Source organism: Brienomyrus brachyistius, chromosome 1 (assembly GCF_023856365.1).
Source record: "Brienomyrus brachyistius isolate T26 chromosome 1, BBRACH_0.4, whole genome shotgun sequence".
In the NCBI taxonomy this organism is placed as follows: Eukaryota; Metazoa; Chordata; class Actinopteri; order Osteoglossiformes; family Mormyridae; genus Brienomyrus; species Brienomyrus brachyistius.
The window spans coordinates 13959006-13975059 of NC_064533.1; the positions used below are offsets into that span (position 1 = coordinate 13959006).

Below are 16054 nucleotides of genomic sequence, written 5' to 3' on the forward strand. Positions count from 1 at the left end.
CCTGAAACAATTTTATCAGCCAGCACAAGATGCAACTTGGACTATATCTAATAGCTTGTATCAGATCCATTTCTACCAGGAGTATCACATCTCCTGGTCCATTTAAGTATACTGCTTCGGGTCACTGCGGTGCATATATATACCACTTCCGGGTCATGCCACTGCTTAAGCATTAAATGTCCGGGTCAGCTCATATCGGATTCGCTCCACCAAACATGATACTGTGTATGAAGTTCTTGCATTTTGACACTGGAATGGGTTAGATCCATCTCAGCTTTATTTACCCAAGTAGATTTCAGGGACAGGAAGGAGGCCATTTCTGATAGTAACACATAAATGCATATAAGTCATTCCACAACTGGCTGCACACGTGAAGGTCAACATGTTTACAGACAGGGGCTCTGGCGGGGCAAAGGGCCATGTGACCGTGAGCCCACAGCCATAAAAGGAAACTCGAGTGCCGAGGTAGCCAGCTGATTGGCTGCTGCATAGCATGAATCTTGCGGTCATTCTAGCTAGGGAAGTAATGCAAGCACATCGCAGGCGTGGTCGCAGAACGCAGGAGGTGGAGGATTCATTAATGCAAATATGGTGGCTGAATCAAGCAGCCGTACTTAACAAGACATTTACAGCGTTCAGGAAAAGGCCTTTCACATCGCGTTCAGATTGAGGTGACATCACATTCACATTAAAATTTAAATTATGATGCATTAAGATGTGTGGTGAGATAAAGTAGATAAACAGTTGAGAGGTCACAGACACATGCCCTAGTAAATGCCAAGCTTGTCCCAGAAGTCACAGATGTGGTCCCGGGGGCTTGTCTGGGCGTGGCTACTCAAAGTGAGGTTCATCATTAGCCAATCATTTTCAGCCGTGTACCTCGGCCAACGCACTGGACTCTGCTGTCGGCAAAAGGCGCTTTGGGCGACCGGGGAGCTGGGATTGGCTCCACGTGCGAAAGTGCCCCAGTAGCACAGGATGCTGCCTGCGAGCAGCTTCTCAGCCGGCGAGAGAGTGAAGTTTGCCACGGGGCCGGAGTCAAACAGGAAGGGCACCTCGGCGCCGTGGCAGACGTGCTCGAAGCAGAAGGCCAGGCCGTCCCAGACGCGGAGGTCGCTGGCCACGTGGTCAAAGATGTACATCCACACAGCGCTGCCCATCTGGGCACTGTCGCGGGCCGACTTGCGGGAAGGGCACAGGAACACATAATCGGTCACGATCTGGGGAGTGCAGACAACAAGAGAAATATGTACAGGTGACCTCTAGTGGCCAGCGTGTGAAGTGCGGCACAAAACTGAACACAATTCTTATTTATCCTTTATTAATTTTGTAGATTTTTAATGCTACTGTTTTTAAAACAGCATTTCATTGTAATGATGAAGGTATTACTCAAGTCAAAGTAGAAAGAAATTACATTTTCATCATGCCTTCATTGTACCTGCTAGCCATTTTTGCTACCCCTTAGCTGGAAAAGGCACCCCTCTTCTTCAGGAAGACCCCAGAACTTCCAGTACTGCTTCACTGTTACAGCATTATGGCAGTGGGGACAGATTTCAGTAGGTCTCTCTCTCTCTCTCTCTCTCTCTCTCTCACACTCACACTCACACACACACACACACACACACACACACACACACACGCACAGATGAGGTTACACACCCAGACACGCAATCATTTATACTCAGATACTCTGGGCTAGAGTACTGTCAATCTGATAACGGTCATCGCCACTGGATCAGAGTGCCGTCAATCGCTGCCTGATTTGTGATGCCGTACCTCCTTATTCAAACACGAGGAGAGACACGATGCGAATTACATGAATCAAAAAATGCACGTTAGAAGACCTCTAGTGATTTTCAACGGGAACGTAGGTCAAACGAAAAAAAAATTCGATCATGTTCATTGTTTTGTAAGCAAATTTTCAACGGTGTATATATTTCTGATCGGATTTTCTGATTTCCCACGGGCCTACCCTGACTGGTGCTTGGTTCCTTCTGTGTCACCCCATCTAAAAAAAATCACCCCTGGTGATATGACAATATTATCAATAATCAACGATATCAGACAAGTGAACTGATGTCGATATCTGACAGTGACTGATCGGCAATTATCGCCTTTGTCCAGGAAGTAGGGTCAGGCTGTACATGAAGCACGATTTATGATTTGGCTTTCAGTTCAGCCTTCTAACCTACATTTGTGATGCAATTAGAAAAGAACACATTGGAATTATATTATTAGCCCTTGTATGGTACACGGAGGTATTAGTGTATGTAAACGTCGGTTATTATTTTGGTGTGTGCATAGGGTTGCCATAAATTTGTGAACAATTGCTATAGATGGTTGTAGGCTGTTTGTGGCATGTTGTAAAATCGTAATTAAATCCAGCCTGCTGATCAATCATTTTCAACAGAGATTAAAAAAAACAATGATCAGCACCACTAATCAGCACCCCCCCTCCCCCCTGCAATTTTAAACACCAGCTGTTTAGCGGATTATTTGTATATCATTTCATGCTTTCACATGTTGCTTATGTGTGTGTGTGTGTGTGTGTGTGTGGGGGGGGGGGGCATCATTTATCCTGATATTCTAAAATAAGAATATTGCATGGGGGCGGCATGGTGGTGGTTAGCACTGTTGCCTCACACCTCTAGGACCCAGGTTCAAGTCTCTGTCTGGGTCACATGTGTGGGGAGTTTGTATGTTCTCCCCATGTCGTCGTGGGGTTTCCTCCGGGTACTCCGGTTTCCCCCCACAGTCCAAAAACATGCTGAGGCTAATTGGAGTTGCTAAATTGCCCGTGCGTGTGAGAATGACTGGTGTGTGAGTGTGCCCTGCGATGGGCTGGCCCCCCATCCTGGGTTGTTCCTTGTCTCGTGCCCATTGCTTCCGGGATAGGCTCCGGACCCCCCGCGACCCAGTAGGATAAGCGGTTTGGAAAATGGATGGAAAATATTGCATATTGTTTTTTTTACACATATTACCTCACCCTAATGTTTACATCCAATCATTTATACCAAGATGGAAAGACACACACGCACGCACAGACATGCATTACACAAACGCATGCATACGCATGCACATATGGAATCATCTAAACTCAGACACACAGAACACGTCATTCTTGGGGCCACTTCTAACCCATCCTAAGCGCTTCCTTGTCAGGTTTCCATGGATGCCACTTTGCAGGTCGTTCCGTCCTCCACTCCCCCTCCCTCCACACCCACACTGTGTGGGACATGCTTCCCTCCCCCGGGCATGGCCTTCAGAGGGGGGGGAGGGCTGTTTCAAAGCCTGTCAGGCAGCTTGGTCCAAGCGCCAGATGGAGATAAGCTTCCCGCTTTCGGTCCTGACCTTTGGCGCTCCCCTCTGTCTGCCCTTCACTTCCCTCTCACACACCCTCTGAAGGATAACCATTTCAGAGACACACCCAGAATCACCCCACTCCCCCACACTCTGCCTGCTGCCTTTGCTCAGGTTTAATCTCCAGTGAAACATGTCCTCCTAGCTGTAGCAGTGTAGGAGCTGCAGAACTTTGCCTGGGGTTCCTACTGTGTTCTGAGCTCAGTGCATAGGAAGGACAGCGCGTGTGATTGTGTGAGTTTTTGTGTGCCAGCCTCAAGCTTGTATTCTGATGTGTGTCTCAAACTTTCTGTGAGTCCGTGTGCACGTGTGTATTCTGGCGTGCGCCTCGACCTTTCTGTGAGTAAACGTACATGGGTGTATTCTGGTGAGTACCTCCTGACTGATTACCGTGAGCCAGGTGTCTGTCTCTGATTCCTGGACAATGAAGACCCAGACCATTGAGGCCACCTGCAGGCTCCTGGGCCAGACTGTACTCTGAAGCCAGCCAGGCTGGTGGAGCCAAAAAGACCGTTTCTACTTGCAATGGAACAATGGCGCCAGCTGGTGGCCACTACTGAAACAGGCAGCCCCAGTGATTCAGGAAACATCTGTCTCCCCCATATTCATCTACATAAACGCCCTATTTTTCATTTTACAGCTTTCTTATTATGTCTATATATATATATATATATATATATATATATATGTGTGTGTGTGTGTGTGTGTATAACATAGTAAGTAAATGTTATAATTAACCATCAACCGTAACTGAGTATTTGTTGTATATTACATGTATAAGGGAGTCCCAAAGGTATCATTGTCTTGCCATGGAATCTAAAACTAAGGGCAATTGGGTCAATTATAATAGCCTTAAGGACGGCAGCATATTACTCGTTTAATTAACCCACGAGAAAGTGCCTGTTTTGGTAGTACTTTTCATACATCATTTACTCGTGTTTGTTTTGGTACTTACCTTAAACACTAACACGTGTTTCACTATAATTTAATCCTAGATAAAAACGAAAAAGGGAAAGATATGTTTGGGATGTGTGGATGGACTGAGTTTCTAGCAACATGAGGTGTCATTTTAAAATGTTATCCAAGTCAGCTCCGCTGCTATCACCACCATTCTGCATCTAGCAGAGCTGTGAGGGTGGTGTCATCAATCAATTAAGTAAGGATTATCCCCACCTAGGGGGGCCCCCATTCGCCATTGCTGAGTCTTCAGATTATCACTATCAGGGATAAACTGGGCCAGCTCAGACTCTGGTTTGGGTTTGGTTTGTTCTTATGTAATACGTCCTTGGGAATGACTCTACCCCTCATCCTTCCTACTTTGTCCTCCATGAATCGGAGTCTGGACACAGTGCCTGCATGACCATTGCATGGCTTCTTGCTGAAATGCATTTAACATCATTCCCATGCGCTAAACTGCAGCACCGAAGGCTTCTTCGGGTAGCATTACTGGAGCACTCTTCCTCAGGCTCTCACCTGCGACATCATGGTCCTCATGTCCGCGTCCTTGTACAGTGGCAGGTACTCCTGCAGGATCTTGAGGGCGTGCTGCTTGAAGATGGCGGTGACGTAGAAGACACACTCCAACTCTGACACGGGGTAGGTGAAGACCCCGTAAATGAATACCACCCCCTCCTCCGACGTGGTCCCTGCAAGGGAGCAATGCGTCATTCACAGGCACACTGTGGCAGTATCCGAAAACTCCCAGGAAAAGTGCTTCGTGTAGGCTTTAGTCTACATCTAGAAGACACAAATTCTAAGGGTTGCCTTGCACTTGCATTACATGGAATGTCATTAGAACATTATTTATCATACAAGCCTTACAATACAAGATAGATATTTGCATCCCTGATCATAGCCTGATACGCAAGTACGTCTTCACCTTTAGAAGCAACTTTAGAAGCAATAGTGCAGCAATCGACTGGTGTACCAGCTCAAATGTGCACGTATTGTATGTACATTTGCGCTGCTGTGACAAGAAATTGCCGTGCATTTTAAGCTTTATATACAAATTTGTACTTAATTTGTGGTATAAAGGCTATAATGCAGTAATTTCCTGTAACAGCAGTGCAAATGCACATAAAATACGTATATTTGCGCTCTTACAACAAGTTTAAAACAGTAACAGATAAGTGGTAAGAAATTTTGTGTGTATACTATGTTTGTGATCTTTTGGAGAATTTCGCTCACTGCGGCACCGTGGAACAGCCTGGAAGACTAATTAGTCCACACTTCCACCTGAGTCAGATTCTGCTGGCATGCGAGGGCCTGTTAAATTTGCCAGATCATACAGAACCAATGAAACTTTTCCAGAGAACCAGCTGTGGCTGTCCTTGGCCCATGTGGGGTCTGCGCTAGGATGCAAGATGACTGCTGACTGGTGGACGCCGCCAACCTGGCGCAGGGTAGTGACCTATAGGCGGACGTCAGCCACATGACCCCACCTCCGTAGCATGTGCTTAGCGGGTGGGTGATGGGTTCACAGAAAGTTCCCTCATCTCTTTTCTAGCAGGAGGACTAATAATAAATTCTACAAAAATCTGTGCCTCTTATTAATTTTGTATAGGAGCAATGCTTCATGCAAAAACATGAATCTGACGTGCATAAATTTGTAAATATGATGTTCAATGCAAAAATAACTAATGAGATAACTGTATAATAACTGTAAAATGAGACATCTATACAGGGGCGCCGCTAAGGGGGGGAAAGTTGGGACAATTCTAAGGGCCCACGCCCTTTAGGGGCCCCCAGAGATCTGAATGGGTGTGGTAGGGGGGCCCAACCTCATATTTTGTCATAGGGCCCAAAATTGCTAGCGGCGCCCCTGCATCTATAAGTCTATTGCTCTATTTCAGTAATGGCTTGCCGCTAAAGGCAGGTTAGCTGGTCTGCCGGACATGTAACGATGAGCCGCTCCATGAGATAGTGTACACCTTCCTTCGTAGGACGCTATAGGTCTGAGGGTCATGTGACTGACCGAAGAGAACGGGCTTTTCCTTCTGCCAGTCGCCCTTCTGGAAGGCCGTGATGCTCTGCTCCTTGATCAGTACGCCGTCAATGAAGGGCCCCCATGTCTGAAACATCTCCAGTAAGTGGAATGGGTTGACCATATTAGAGCCTGTGGGAGAAAACGATGGCAGCCCCCAACTGCCATGTTACTAAATATCATGTATTTATTAGTGTATAACTTGCCTTCTCTCAAATCTCAGTGAACATACACTGACTTTAACAAGGAATTCTTCCTTGTGCAAATCTGAATAGAGAATTTGGAAACACTTTCTATGAGGCCATTATTCATAATGCATTATAGATACTCTCATAACACGGTACAAAGCTTGTATAGCGCATTATAAGTCAGGATAAAGACTTAATAAAGCATTACAGTATCTTTTATTGATTGTCATATGGCATTATAGTGCTAATTATTACACTTCATAAGCTCCATCATCGCAAAAGCTCCTAACCATTCTGCAGTTCTACATAAACGCTGTAAAATGAAATAAAAACCTTGCTTCTTTTTGGTATCGAAAAGCATGAAAACTGTCGTCGTAATGTGCCATGATGCATTTATATCAGATCATTGTCTGCTTCAAGCAAAGTAAGGGCACATTTATATCTATAATTTGTTTATAGCTGGCTATAACGTGTTTAAAAAAGGTTTCAGTGAATTGTAATTGCATCACAAATGTCAAACACAAATGTATAGAGGTCACCCCATCACATTCGCAAGGGTTACGTTCCGAAGATCCCTGCGAATGTGAAAATTCACAAATAATACTTGGGTATCCCTGACCCCAAACCAGTCTGGTAGATTGCACTGTATGCTACACTTGGCATGTCAAATAGCCTTGTAACCAATGAAGTTATACCCCTATATGTACAAAGTCACTGCATCCATTATTAAAATGCAGTTACCGACACTGAATTGTTTACAAGTTACTGAGAGAAATGCAAGATTCCACAGTCACTTAGGCAGCTAATGAGTGAGTGAAGCTGGTTACCGAGACAAAGATACACGGTGCACTCAAGCCAAGACGTTGATGTTAATGATATAGTGTGCACTCACACTAACAAATATAATGTATCATTAATATTTATATATTTTATGATTGTACGTGATGGGAATCATTTTCAATATTGTTTTTGCTTTACACATCGTGTTCGAGATTCTTGATCTTTCAGAATCCAAAAATATTTGCAAATAACCGAAACCACAAACGTAACGTACAGGAATGTAAGGGGGTTACTGTATTTGCTTCAGGTTAAAAATAAAAGCCGCTATTGTCCATTCTCTTTTGCTGTACTATGATCATATCCAATAAAGGCATCAAAGTTTAATTCTGTCACAGGCCCTGTTGACACTTGGTTTTAAAATGCACCTTGAGCGACTGGATCACACATTCATCCTGCCATTTTACTCACCATAATAATGCATTATATATGCTTTATAATTCATTATGAAGGTATCTATAAGGCATTATAAATGACAGCTTCATAGAAAGTGTTACCGAAAATGCCCCTACCTGCTATCTTCTGGGCTGTTAACACTGCCTGGGGACTGAGACACAGCAGGCAGGCAATGTCATTGATGGAGCAGTTCGCCACCTTGGCAAACTCCTTCCCCAGCCACAAAGCCTCACGTCTAGAAATGCAGAGAGACTGAGTGAGTTCCAGCCATCCAGAAGACAGCCAATCACCTCTGCCGCTTACTCGCGACAAAGCCTTTTGTCTTTATTGGGTCATACGGGTCTGTGTTTAGTTACTAGGCATGAAAAAGACACTGATCACGGGCACAGTCGAGACGCTGAAAGGGGACGGTCATTCTCAGGTGCTGCCATGGTGTCTGAACTAAAGATGTCGGACACCTTATATAAATTACATTAATTTCATTAATCAAAAACCTGAGAGAAGCTTAAAGCATGACAAATAATGGCATCGACTGTGGAAACAAATTTCAAAATTTCAACCGTGTTCACATGTTTCGTAAGTAACGAAACATTCACTTTGTCCGTCACGCACTGAAAATGGAAACCCCAACCCTAACCCCATCCCCAGCCAGAAAGACAGGTGTAGGTGTAAATGGTTCCTCTGTCTTGGCTCCCTGTGAGGGGTGACTGACGGGCAGCTGTGTGCCTGTCTGTGGGTGGCTTCTTACCTGTTCTTCAAGGGTATGGTGAAGGGCATGCTCTGTACCACTGCCTGCCGGAACAGGGGCTGGCTGCTCTGCATCATCAGGTGCAGGCTAACGGACTGAGCTCCCGCACTCTCCCCGAAGATGGTCACCTGGGTCACATGGGAGCCCCCACACACACACACACACACACACCGGTTTGTAATTATATGTTTGTGGGGACTCTCCATTCATTTCCTTAAACCCTACCCAGCCCTAACCGTAACCATAAGTAACCAAACAAAATATGAGTCTTTTGACTTTTTTATTTTTTTTTGATTGCATTCACTGATCTTTGTGGGGACCTGTCCCCACAATGGAAAAAAAAAAAAAACAGGTTTAAAATTACATTTTGGGGCATATGTAGTTCCCACAATGCAATATAAACATAACCCACACAAACATTTGTATTCATGTCTTTGTGAGGACCATCCATCCATTTCAAACTCCAATACCAATAATGACAACCTTAACTCCTACCTAGCCCTAACCTTAACCCTAAGTAACCAAAGAAAATAAGACATTTATCGTTTAAATTGTTTTGACTGCAGTCACAGATTTTTATAAAATTGCATTTTCCTTGTGGCAACTTTTATCAATTTATGGGGACCAAATGTCCCCACAATGTGGGGCCCCTGGAGGATGGGCTTCCCCTTTGAGTCTGGTCCCTCTCAAGGTTTCTTCCTTCTAGGGAGTTTTTCCTTGCCACTGTCGCCTATGGCTTACTCACTGGGGGCTTTGGGTGAGGATACTGTAAAGCGCTTTGAGACAATGTAATGTTGTGATAATGCGCTATATAAAAATAAATTTGTTGTTGTTGTTGTTGTATTATACACAGACAGACAGACAGACAGACACACACACACTCTTAAGAGGGAGCATTTTAATTCCCATCTCAGTGCCTGTAGAAGCCCATGTGGTACCCTAAGCCAGCATCACCACCGGCACCCCCATCTGAGACAAAGCGAAGGTGGCTGACAAGTCGACACCCCCTGAGAAGATGGACTCCTTGGTGGCTGCCTGTCACGTAATGGGCTGAACAGCACTGACCCATCATAACAGGAAAAACTTTCTGAATAGCCCTTAACAGAACATAGTGCTAGTTATGGCTTCACATTCACAACAACACATCTGGAACAGGCTGAAGCCTTGAATTCACCCTGAGTTAATTATATTCGCACTGAACGCAGTTATTCACGAATGCCACTGCTGGCATATTCCATGTGGGAGGTACAGCGTGACGTCAGTCTTCACAATTCATGCATCCTCCATAGTCACAGGGAGCCGGGAACCTATCCCAGGCAGCACAGGGCACTAGGTTGGTGTGCACACTGCATGGTGTCCCTTCCAAAGCACACACACTCAGGCATTCGTACATTATAGGCAATTCACGAATTAGGCAATTCGCTTAACTGTATGTCTTTTGACTGAGGGATGAAACCCACATGTACAGCCATGTTTTCTTCGCTGAATGGTTTTCTGATTAACCACCTGCAAATATTCATTCCAAGACCATCCTCACCCCCCCTGTCCAGGCTTACATTGTTGGGGTTGCCCCCAAAGACAGCGATGTTCTGCTGAATCCAGAGCAGGGCCGCCTGTTGGTCCAAGATCCCATAGTTTCCCACAGCTGCTGATTTGGGGTCTTGTCCGGAAACGAGGAATCCAAAAGCTCCTAAAATATGTCACTGGATGTCAACAGGTCCTTACTTCTGTGCAGACATGCACTCTGCATTCAGCTCTATACTACTAAGTCATTTCAATCTTTTAAGCTTTTAAATATGCTCTGATCAGAAGCAGATCAGAGATCTCCATGAGACTCATAAAACGCTCAGTTTAAAGCTGCAATATCATATTCAATATGCTTCCTGTGTTCGGAAGGTAGAGCGCTAGTTACTCAGAGCAACTTCTCAGTCATGAAGATACCACCTTAATGGTTCTCAGGTCACCAAGCTGCCGGGTCATACCTAAGCGATACTCCACGCTCACCACCACCGTGTGGGTGAAGTTGCTAATGAATCTGCCATCGTAGAGCGAGTTGGAAGCACTTCCAGCAACGAAATCCCCCCCATGGATCCAGACCATGACAGGCAAGGGTTTGACCGGGGGCTTCGAAAAGTCAACATCTAAAGGCACAAAGATGTTGAGGTACAAGCAGTCCTCGCTTACCTGTGGAAAACATAACAGCATGGTTGAATGTGACAGTCCATTTTAAAAAATGCTTGCAAAGTTGTACATTGTATACGATGGGTGGAATCGGGGGTCAAAGCGACCCCAAGTAAATACACAGCCACCCCTGTTCAAAACAATAAAAAGAAAATGTGTCTCTTTATTTCCTAAGCAGAACCATAGAACAGAAACGGTGTGGTGTGACCAGCCCCAGAAACCTGCGGTCCTTTATAATCGCCCCGTTCAAAATTCTCTGTTGACACCACTGCCTGTATAATGACCTGATCATATAACCATTATGTTCTATTCATTACTATTAGCCTTTAAACAAAACAATCGCATTCATGATTACCAGGAATAAATATGCCTTCCTCTGGCTCAGCGGGGACACAAAAAATTCTAACTATGTTTCCAATATAGTTTTAATGAAAAACATGATAATAGCCTGCAATCTTATGCGTGGCTACTTGTATGTTTAATATTTCAAATATGACCATTCATTTTAAAATAACACTGAAAATAGAGCAATGACATGAAAGAGGGTAGGTGGGTCTTATGTTCTACGCACCAGTTTTACGGAGATGCTACATCTGAATGAGGAATATTAAGTTTGAGTGCTAATAGCCGTATCTTACTGTGGGCTTCTCCATTTCCATGAGCAATCAGCAAAGTTATGTTACCTTAGTGGTACAAAGACCAACGCAAGACTGCATGCAGGCGGCTCTGGGGAAGGTTGCGTCGTACAATCCCTTCCAGGAGGTCACCGGGCTTGGGGGCTTCCAACGGAGCCCACCAACAGGAGGGTCAGCGTAGGGGATCCCGTAGAATATGTACACCATGTCTGTGAGGAGACCCTGCATGGCTCCATACCTGGTATGGACCTTGGGCCCCTCCGTCTTGGGGGCCTGTGCAAGGCACTCGAAGTGCCAGGCATCAACAGAGGCAGCACCCTTCTCCCTTAGATCCACCTTGCTTCCATCAGGAACATCTCTCACCACCCGGCCCGTAGACATATGCCCCAATGGTTTCTCCCAGTTCAGTTCTTCGTTAAATGTGGTCCCCACGCAAAATAAAATAAAGTCAAATATAAAAATGGGCAAAAACGCATGGTCATAAACCTTCATTTTCACAAATACTGTGACAGAAAATAAAAAATCTTAGTTCTATTTCGCTGGCACCTTCCTTGCTGCAGAGAAATTCACATCAGTGCTCAAAGCCAAGAGAAAATGCTACGAGCTGCTTCACTTTTCTTAATGTAGGGGCTTGTGACATCAATTAGCTTTGATTTGTTGGAATGCAGGTCAGTCCCGAGAAAAGGCCCCTCTGTCCAGCTTCTTAATGTCTTCTTAATCTGAAGCAGAGACACATGTTGCAATTTCATGAGCAGCTTCAGCAATATAACCTCAGTAATTAAAAAAAAACTGGACCTGTCATTTATATAATAGTATATCACAGGTTCACATTCATTAGCAGGCTATAGGTGGCTTGTAATGTTCTTGGCCATACAAAGGCAGCTCAGAGCATCTTTTTTGCTCTGGTGATATTTTGTGGCATTTCATATGCCAAGAGGAACATCAGTATTGAATACAACGGTTTTAAGTGTGTGGGTGAGCATTTCAATCTAGTACAAGGACAGTAGTACAAGGCAGTATTAAAATACATCAAAATCCCAAACACTTGAAAACTAAACTTAAAATACCATATATAAAAAATAAATAGTATGTGTATGATACAGGGCAGGTGGTACATGAGATAAAATACAGTCCACATACAGGTGGAACATTCCTCTATGAGTAAGGGAGAGCTGTGCTACCATCCTCCAACCTGGGTGGCGATGAATATGTGGAGATCTGCAGCACCGTTCAGGCGAAGGTGGTCTGGTCAAAATGATGTTCATGTCATATAACAGAACAAGAGCCATTTCCTAGCAAAGACCCAATGACCCGCTGCGATTGTTAAAACTGATTTTGGTAAGAGGAAAGCCTGGGTGTAACATAAAAGGATTATGAATTCCTGGCAGGCCACGTGGGGGCGCTGTTAAGCCTCAACTGATCCACAAAGGAAGAGTTCATACAGTACTACACTCCCGCAAAACTGTAGGCACAGTACATGCTACTCTACACGTGTTATATTGAGAACAGCCATAACTTTCCCGAACGTTTCCTGTTCTGAAGAACTGAGGTGCCCATTGCACGTCTACCCATCCATATCTCCCAAAGCTGCTTCTCCGGTAGGCCTGTCTGGTTGCAGTTATTTTGTTGTCATACTCCATTTTTTCTGATACAGCACGCGCGCATTATTGACTGAAAACCGTGTTGAAAAAGCAATGATTTTAATAACTCCTGTAATTCTTATCATAAACTATATTTAATATGTTTTTCTATGTTATTTATTATTTTTCTGGAGACACCCAGCCGTTTATAATAAACTCTAATACCTTTACACATTGCTTACCAGAGACGAGGGCATTATAAGACAACAAACAAATAGGTTACAGAAATGGCTTATTCAGCCTGAATCGGTCATTTCCCATATAAAATTCAAAGAAGGTAAAACTACAGACATTTTGGGATTTAATAAGTTAGCCTTTTATTAACTTATGTATTTTAGTAGGTTTAAAGCTGTAACAACGTTTTATATTTGTGTTATACATGTACATTTTACCTATGTGAAATACATCCTTGATTAAAACATCAGATTTTTAAAATTATCCTTATTTTTGTATCTCAGGATTTATTTGCATAAGGAGAATCTGTTCACATTATTTTATCAAATCGAGCACAAGTTTCTGCAAAATAAATAAACTGGAAATTAATAACACAAAAATGCTATAGTTTCTCATTGACATTGGTTTTAAGGATCGGGTGTTTCTGCTGCAGATTTTTATAGTGAAAGAGACGTCTCACTTTCTGTACTTCAACAATTTCAGAAATATGGCTTCTGGTAAAATCCAATTATGGAAAACTGCGGCCACTGTTCTAACTTGTATTAAATCCAGTCCTGTTGTCTTCCATCAATTTAAAAATTTGCACAAAATAAATTACATTTAACTTAAAATTGGTTTTACAATTCCATAAATAGGTCACACGCGAAACAAAGATAAAATATGCAGTATTTATTAATGAAGCGCAGGGTGAGACCCAAGCATCCCGGCGTGCCTCGCGCAGACTCGTAATGCAAATAGCTCTTGTATTGATGTTGGTATGGTTATAGTTGCATTCCCAATCGTGGCGTGTATGTTTCCCCGTGTCTTGTACCCTGTCCGATCCTCGCATGTTCTTCGCTTGTATAAGTCTCCCACCGTGTGTGCACCTTACAGTTCGGTGTCTAACCACCTTATGTTTCCACAAACTATGTCTTTCAAAACGACTGTATCATGTATAAATGACGGAACAAATGTTATTACTGGTATAAATGCGTAAAAGCACATAAAAATGTCAATCTCCAATCTACAAACGAAGCTGAAAGTAATTCACTTGCGCCACAAGAAATTAATGCAGAAAATCTCAGTGAATGAACTTTGCACAATACTGATGTTTTTCTGCATATTCTTAAAGGCGCCAGGCCGAGAGCAGCGCACTTCGTCCGTTATAGACGATACTCCGTTATAATTAAGCGAGTCCTCTATAACGGGATTTTACTGTAGTATACTTCCTTATTGTTGCGCGTGTGTTTGCTCGTGTCTTACGTGCGCACTGTTCGCGTGTCATTAGCATTGTAAATTACCCACAGCGTGTGTACCTGATGCTCCAGCATCTGACCTCCCTGTGTTTTCGTGCGGCGTGGTGCTCGTTCGGTGCCTATTACAGTCCTGTTTGGTGCTAGAATAAAGAGCGTGTTCTGTCTCAATAAGCAAATCTCCTCGTCCTCCGCTAAGCTCGCGATGCCTCAGTCCGCCTAGCGCTGCAATAATTTGTTAGAACTATGACTAAGGAAATACTTTCGGTTCTTGCTAGCTTCACGGTACTATCCAGGTTAAATACTATGTGATATAAGTCCGTTTCACATATAATAATGCCGCGTTCCATTTACCTTGGAGTTGGGAAGTAGGACCTGGTAATGACGTCACAGCCGAGACTGCATTCCAGCACAGGTCGGAAAGCTCTGGCTGCGGGCTACTTATATGCGCTGCATCTATCGTCACGTGCGCGTATCCGTGGCATCCTGATTGCGATATCAAATGACATTCTTAATAATTTTAACACGGGTACATAATGAAAATGCTCCTAAATAGGCTGCAACCAACAAAGGAAGTCAAATAAATGACATTTGTATACCGTACTATTTAATAATCGTTTCAAATAAACAGATATACCTGACGTTAGTTACAGTAGCTCTGCTGTTCGGTATTCACATCATATGCCAGGGAAATTACTTTGGTACAGTCATGAGAAATGTCTCATCCCCAAGATGACCATAATTACAGATTAAACCCTACTGCTTTAGAAGTTAAACGTATGGGATATTCATAATTCACCGTTTAACCGATAACTGATGAGAATTTTAACCGATTAATGCTGTCAGTTAAACGATTAATGAAAGAGAATGGTAAAAGTTTGGAGTGTGGTAAACGCATAGAGAAGGTAAAAGAAATACAGACCTGGATACAGAGCCTATATCTACTCATAAGGGCTTGTCTACCCGTGCATTAATTAGGCTAGATTAAATATATCCGACAGTGGTACTGGTTTTTGTTACAGCATTCTCCATGATATACGGTAAAAAGTGTACAGGCTACTTGCAGTTAATTTCAGTTTTACAAATATTTTCCTACACGGGAGATGTAGACTGCCCAAAGACATGTTGAGGTTAATTGGAGTTACTAAATTGCCCGTAGGAGTGAATGGGGTGTAAGTGACTGGTGTGTGAGTGTTCCCTGTGATGGGCTGGCCCCCCGTCCTGGGTTGTTCCCTGCCTCGTTCCCATACCTTCCAGGTTAGGTTCCAGATCCCCCGCGACCCAGAAGGATAAGCGGTTTGGAAAATGGATGGATGGATGGATGGATGGAGATGTAGACTGCGTCGGACCCACCAGTTATTGGCGCTGGAGGATTAAATGTTTGGTTCATTTTGTAAATCTGAATTGTTCAGTGCAAGAAATGGCAACTTGTTAATGTGTGGTAAGTAAATTTGACATTGGTAGGCCTAGGAGGGGAGGCATATTGGGTCTGTTATGTCTTAGGTCTTAGGCAAGAAGAGATTGTTTAGAATACTGTGTGTCCTCACCTCATGATAGCTGCCTGCGGTTGGTGTAGACCCTGGAACAGACCCTGAAGAGAGATCAGACCTTGGAGAGGCAGACAGCAGAGAAAATGGGGGGGGGAGAAACCGCCTGCAGGAAGAGATTCGAAGCTGCCCC

General features: G+C 43.8%; 1 protein-coding gene across 4 annotated transcripts; it reads right to left on the reverse strand.

Annotated features, from left to right (window-relative positions):
- Positions 1-256: 256 nt before the first annotated feature.
- Positions 257-14864, reverse strand: LOC125706984 (cAMP-regulated D2 protein). 4 transcript variants are annotated; one of them, XM_048974078.1, is made up of 10 exons: positions 14729-14864; positions 11875-12047; positions 11377-11738; positions 10495-10696; positions 10069-10202; positions 8513-8640; positions 7881-7999; positions 6335-6475; positions 4834-5006; positions 257-1220 (listed from the first exon to the last, which is right to left on the reverse strand). In XM_048974078.1, exons 3-10 carry the CDS (start codon positions 11707-11709, stop codon positions 768-770), a joined length of 1683 nt encoding a protein of 560 aa, XP_048830035.1. In that variant the 5' UTR covers positions 11710-11738; positions 11875-12047; positions 14729-14864; the 3' UTR covers positions 257-767. The 4 variants fall into 4 exon arrangements, with proteins under 4 accessions (XP_048830035.1, XP_048829825.1, XP_048829902.1 ...); XM_048973868.1 differs by having other exon boundaries at positions 11377-12047; XM_048973945.1 differs by lacking the exon at positions 14729-14864 and adding an exon at positions 14438-14694 and having other exon boundaries at positions 11377-12047.
- Between the last annotated feature and the right edge of the window lie 1190 nt (positions 14865-16054).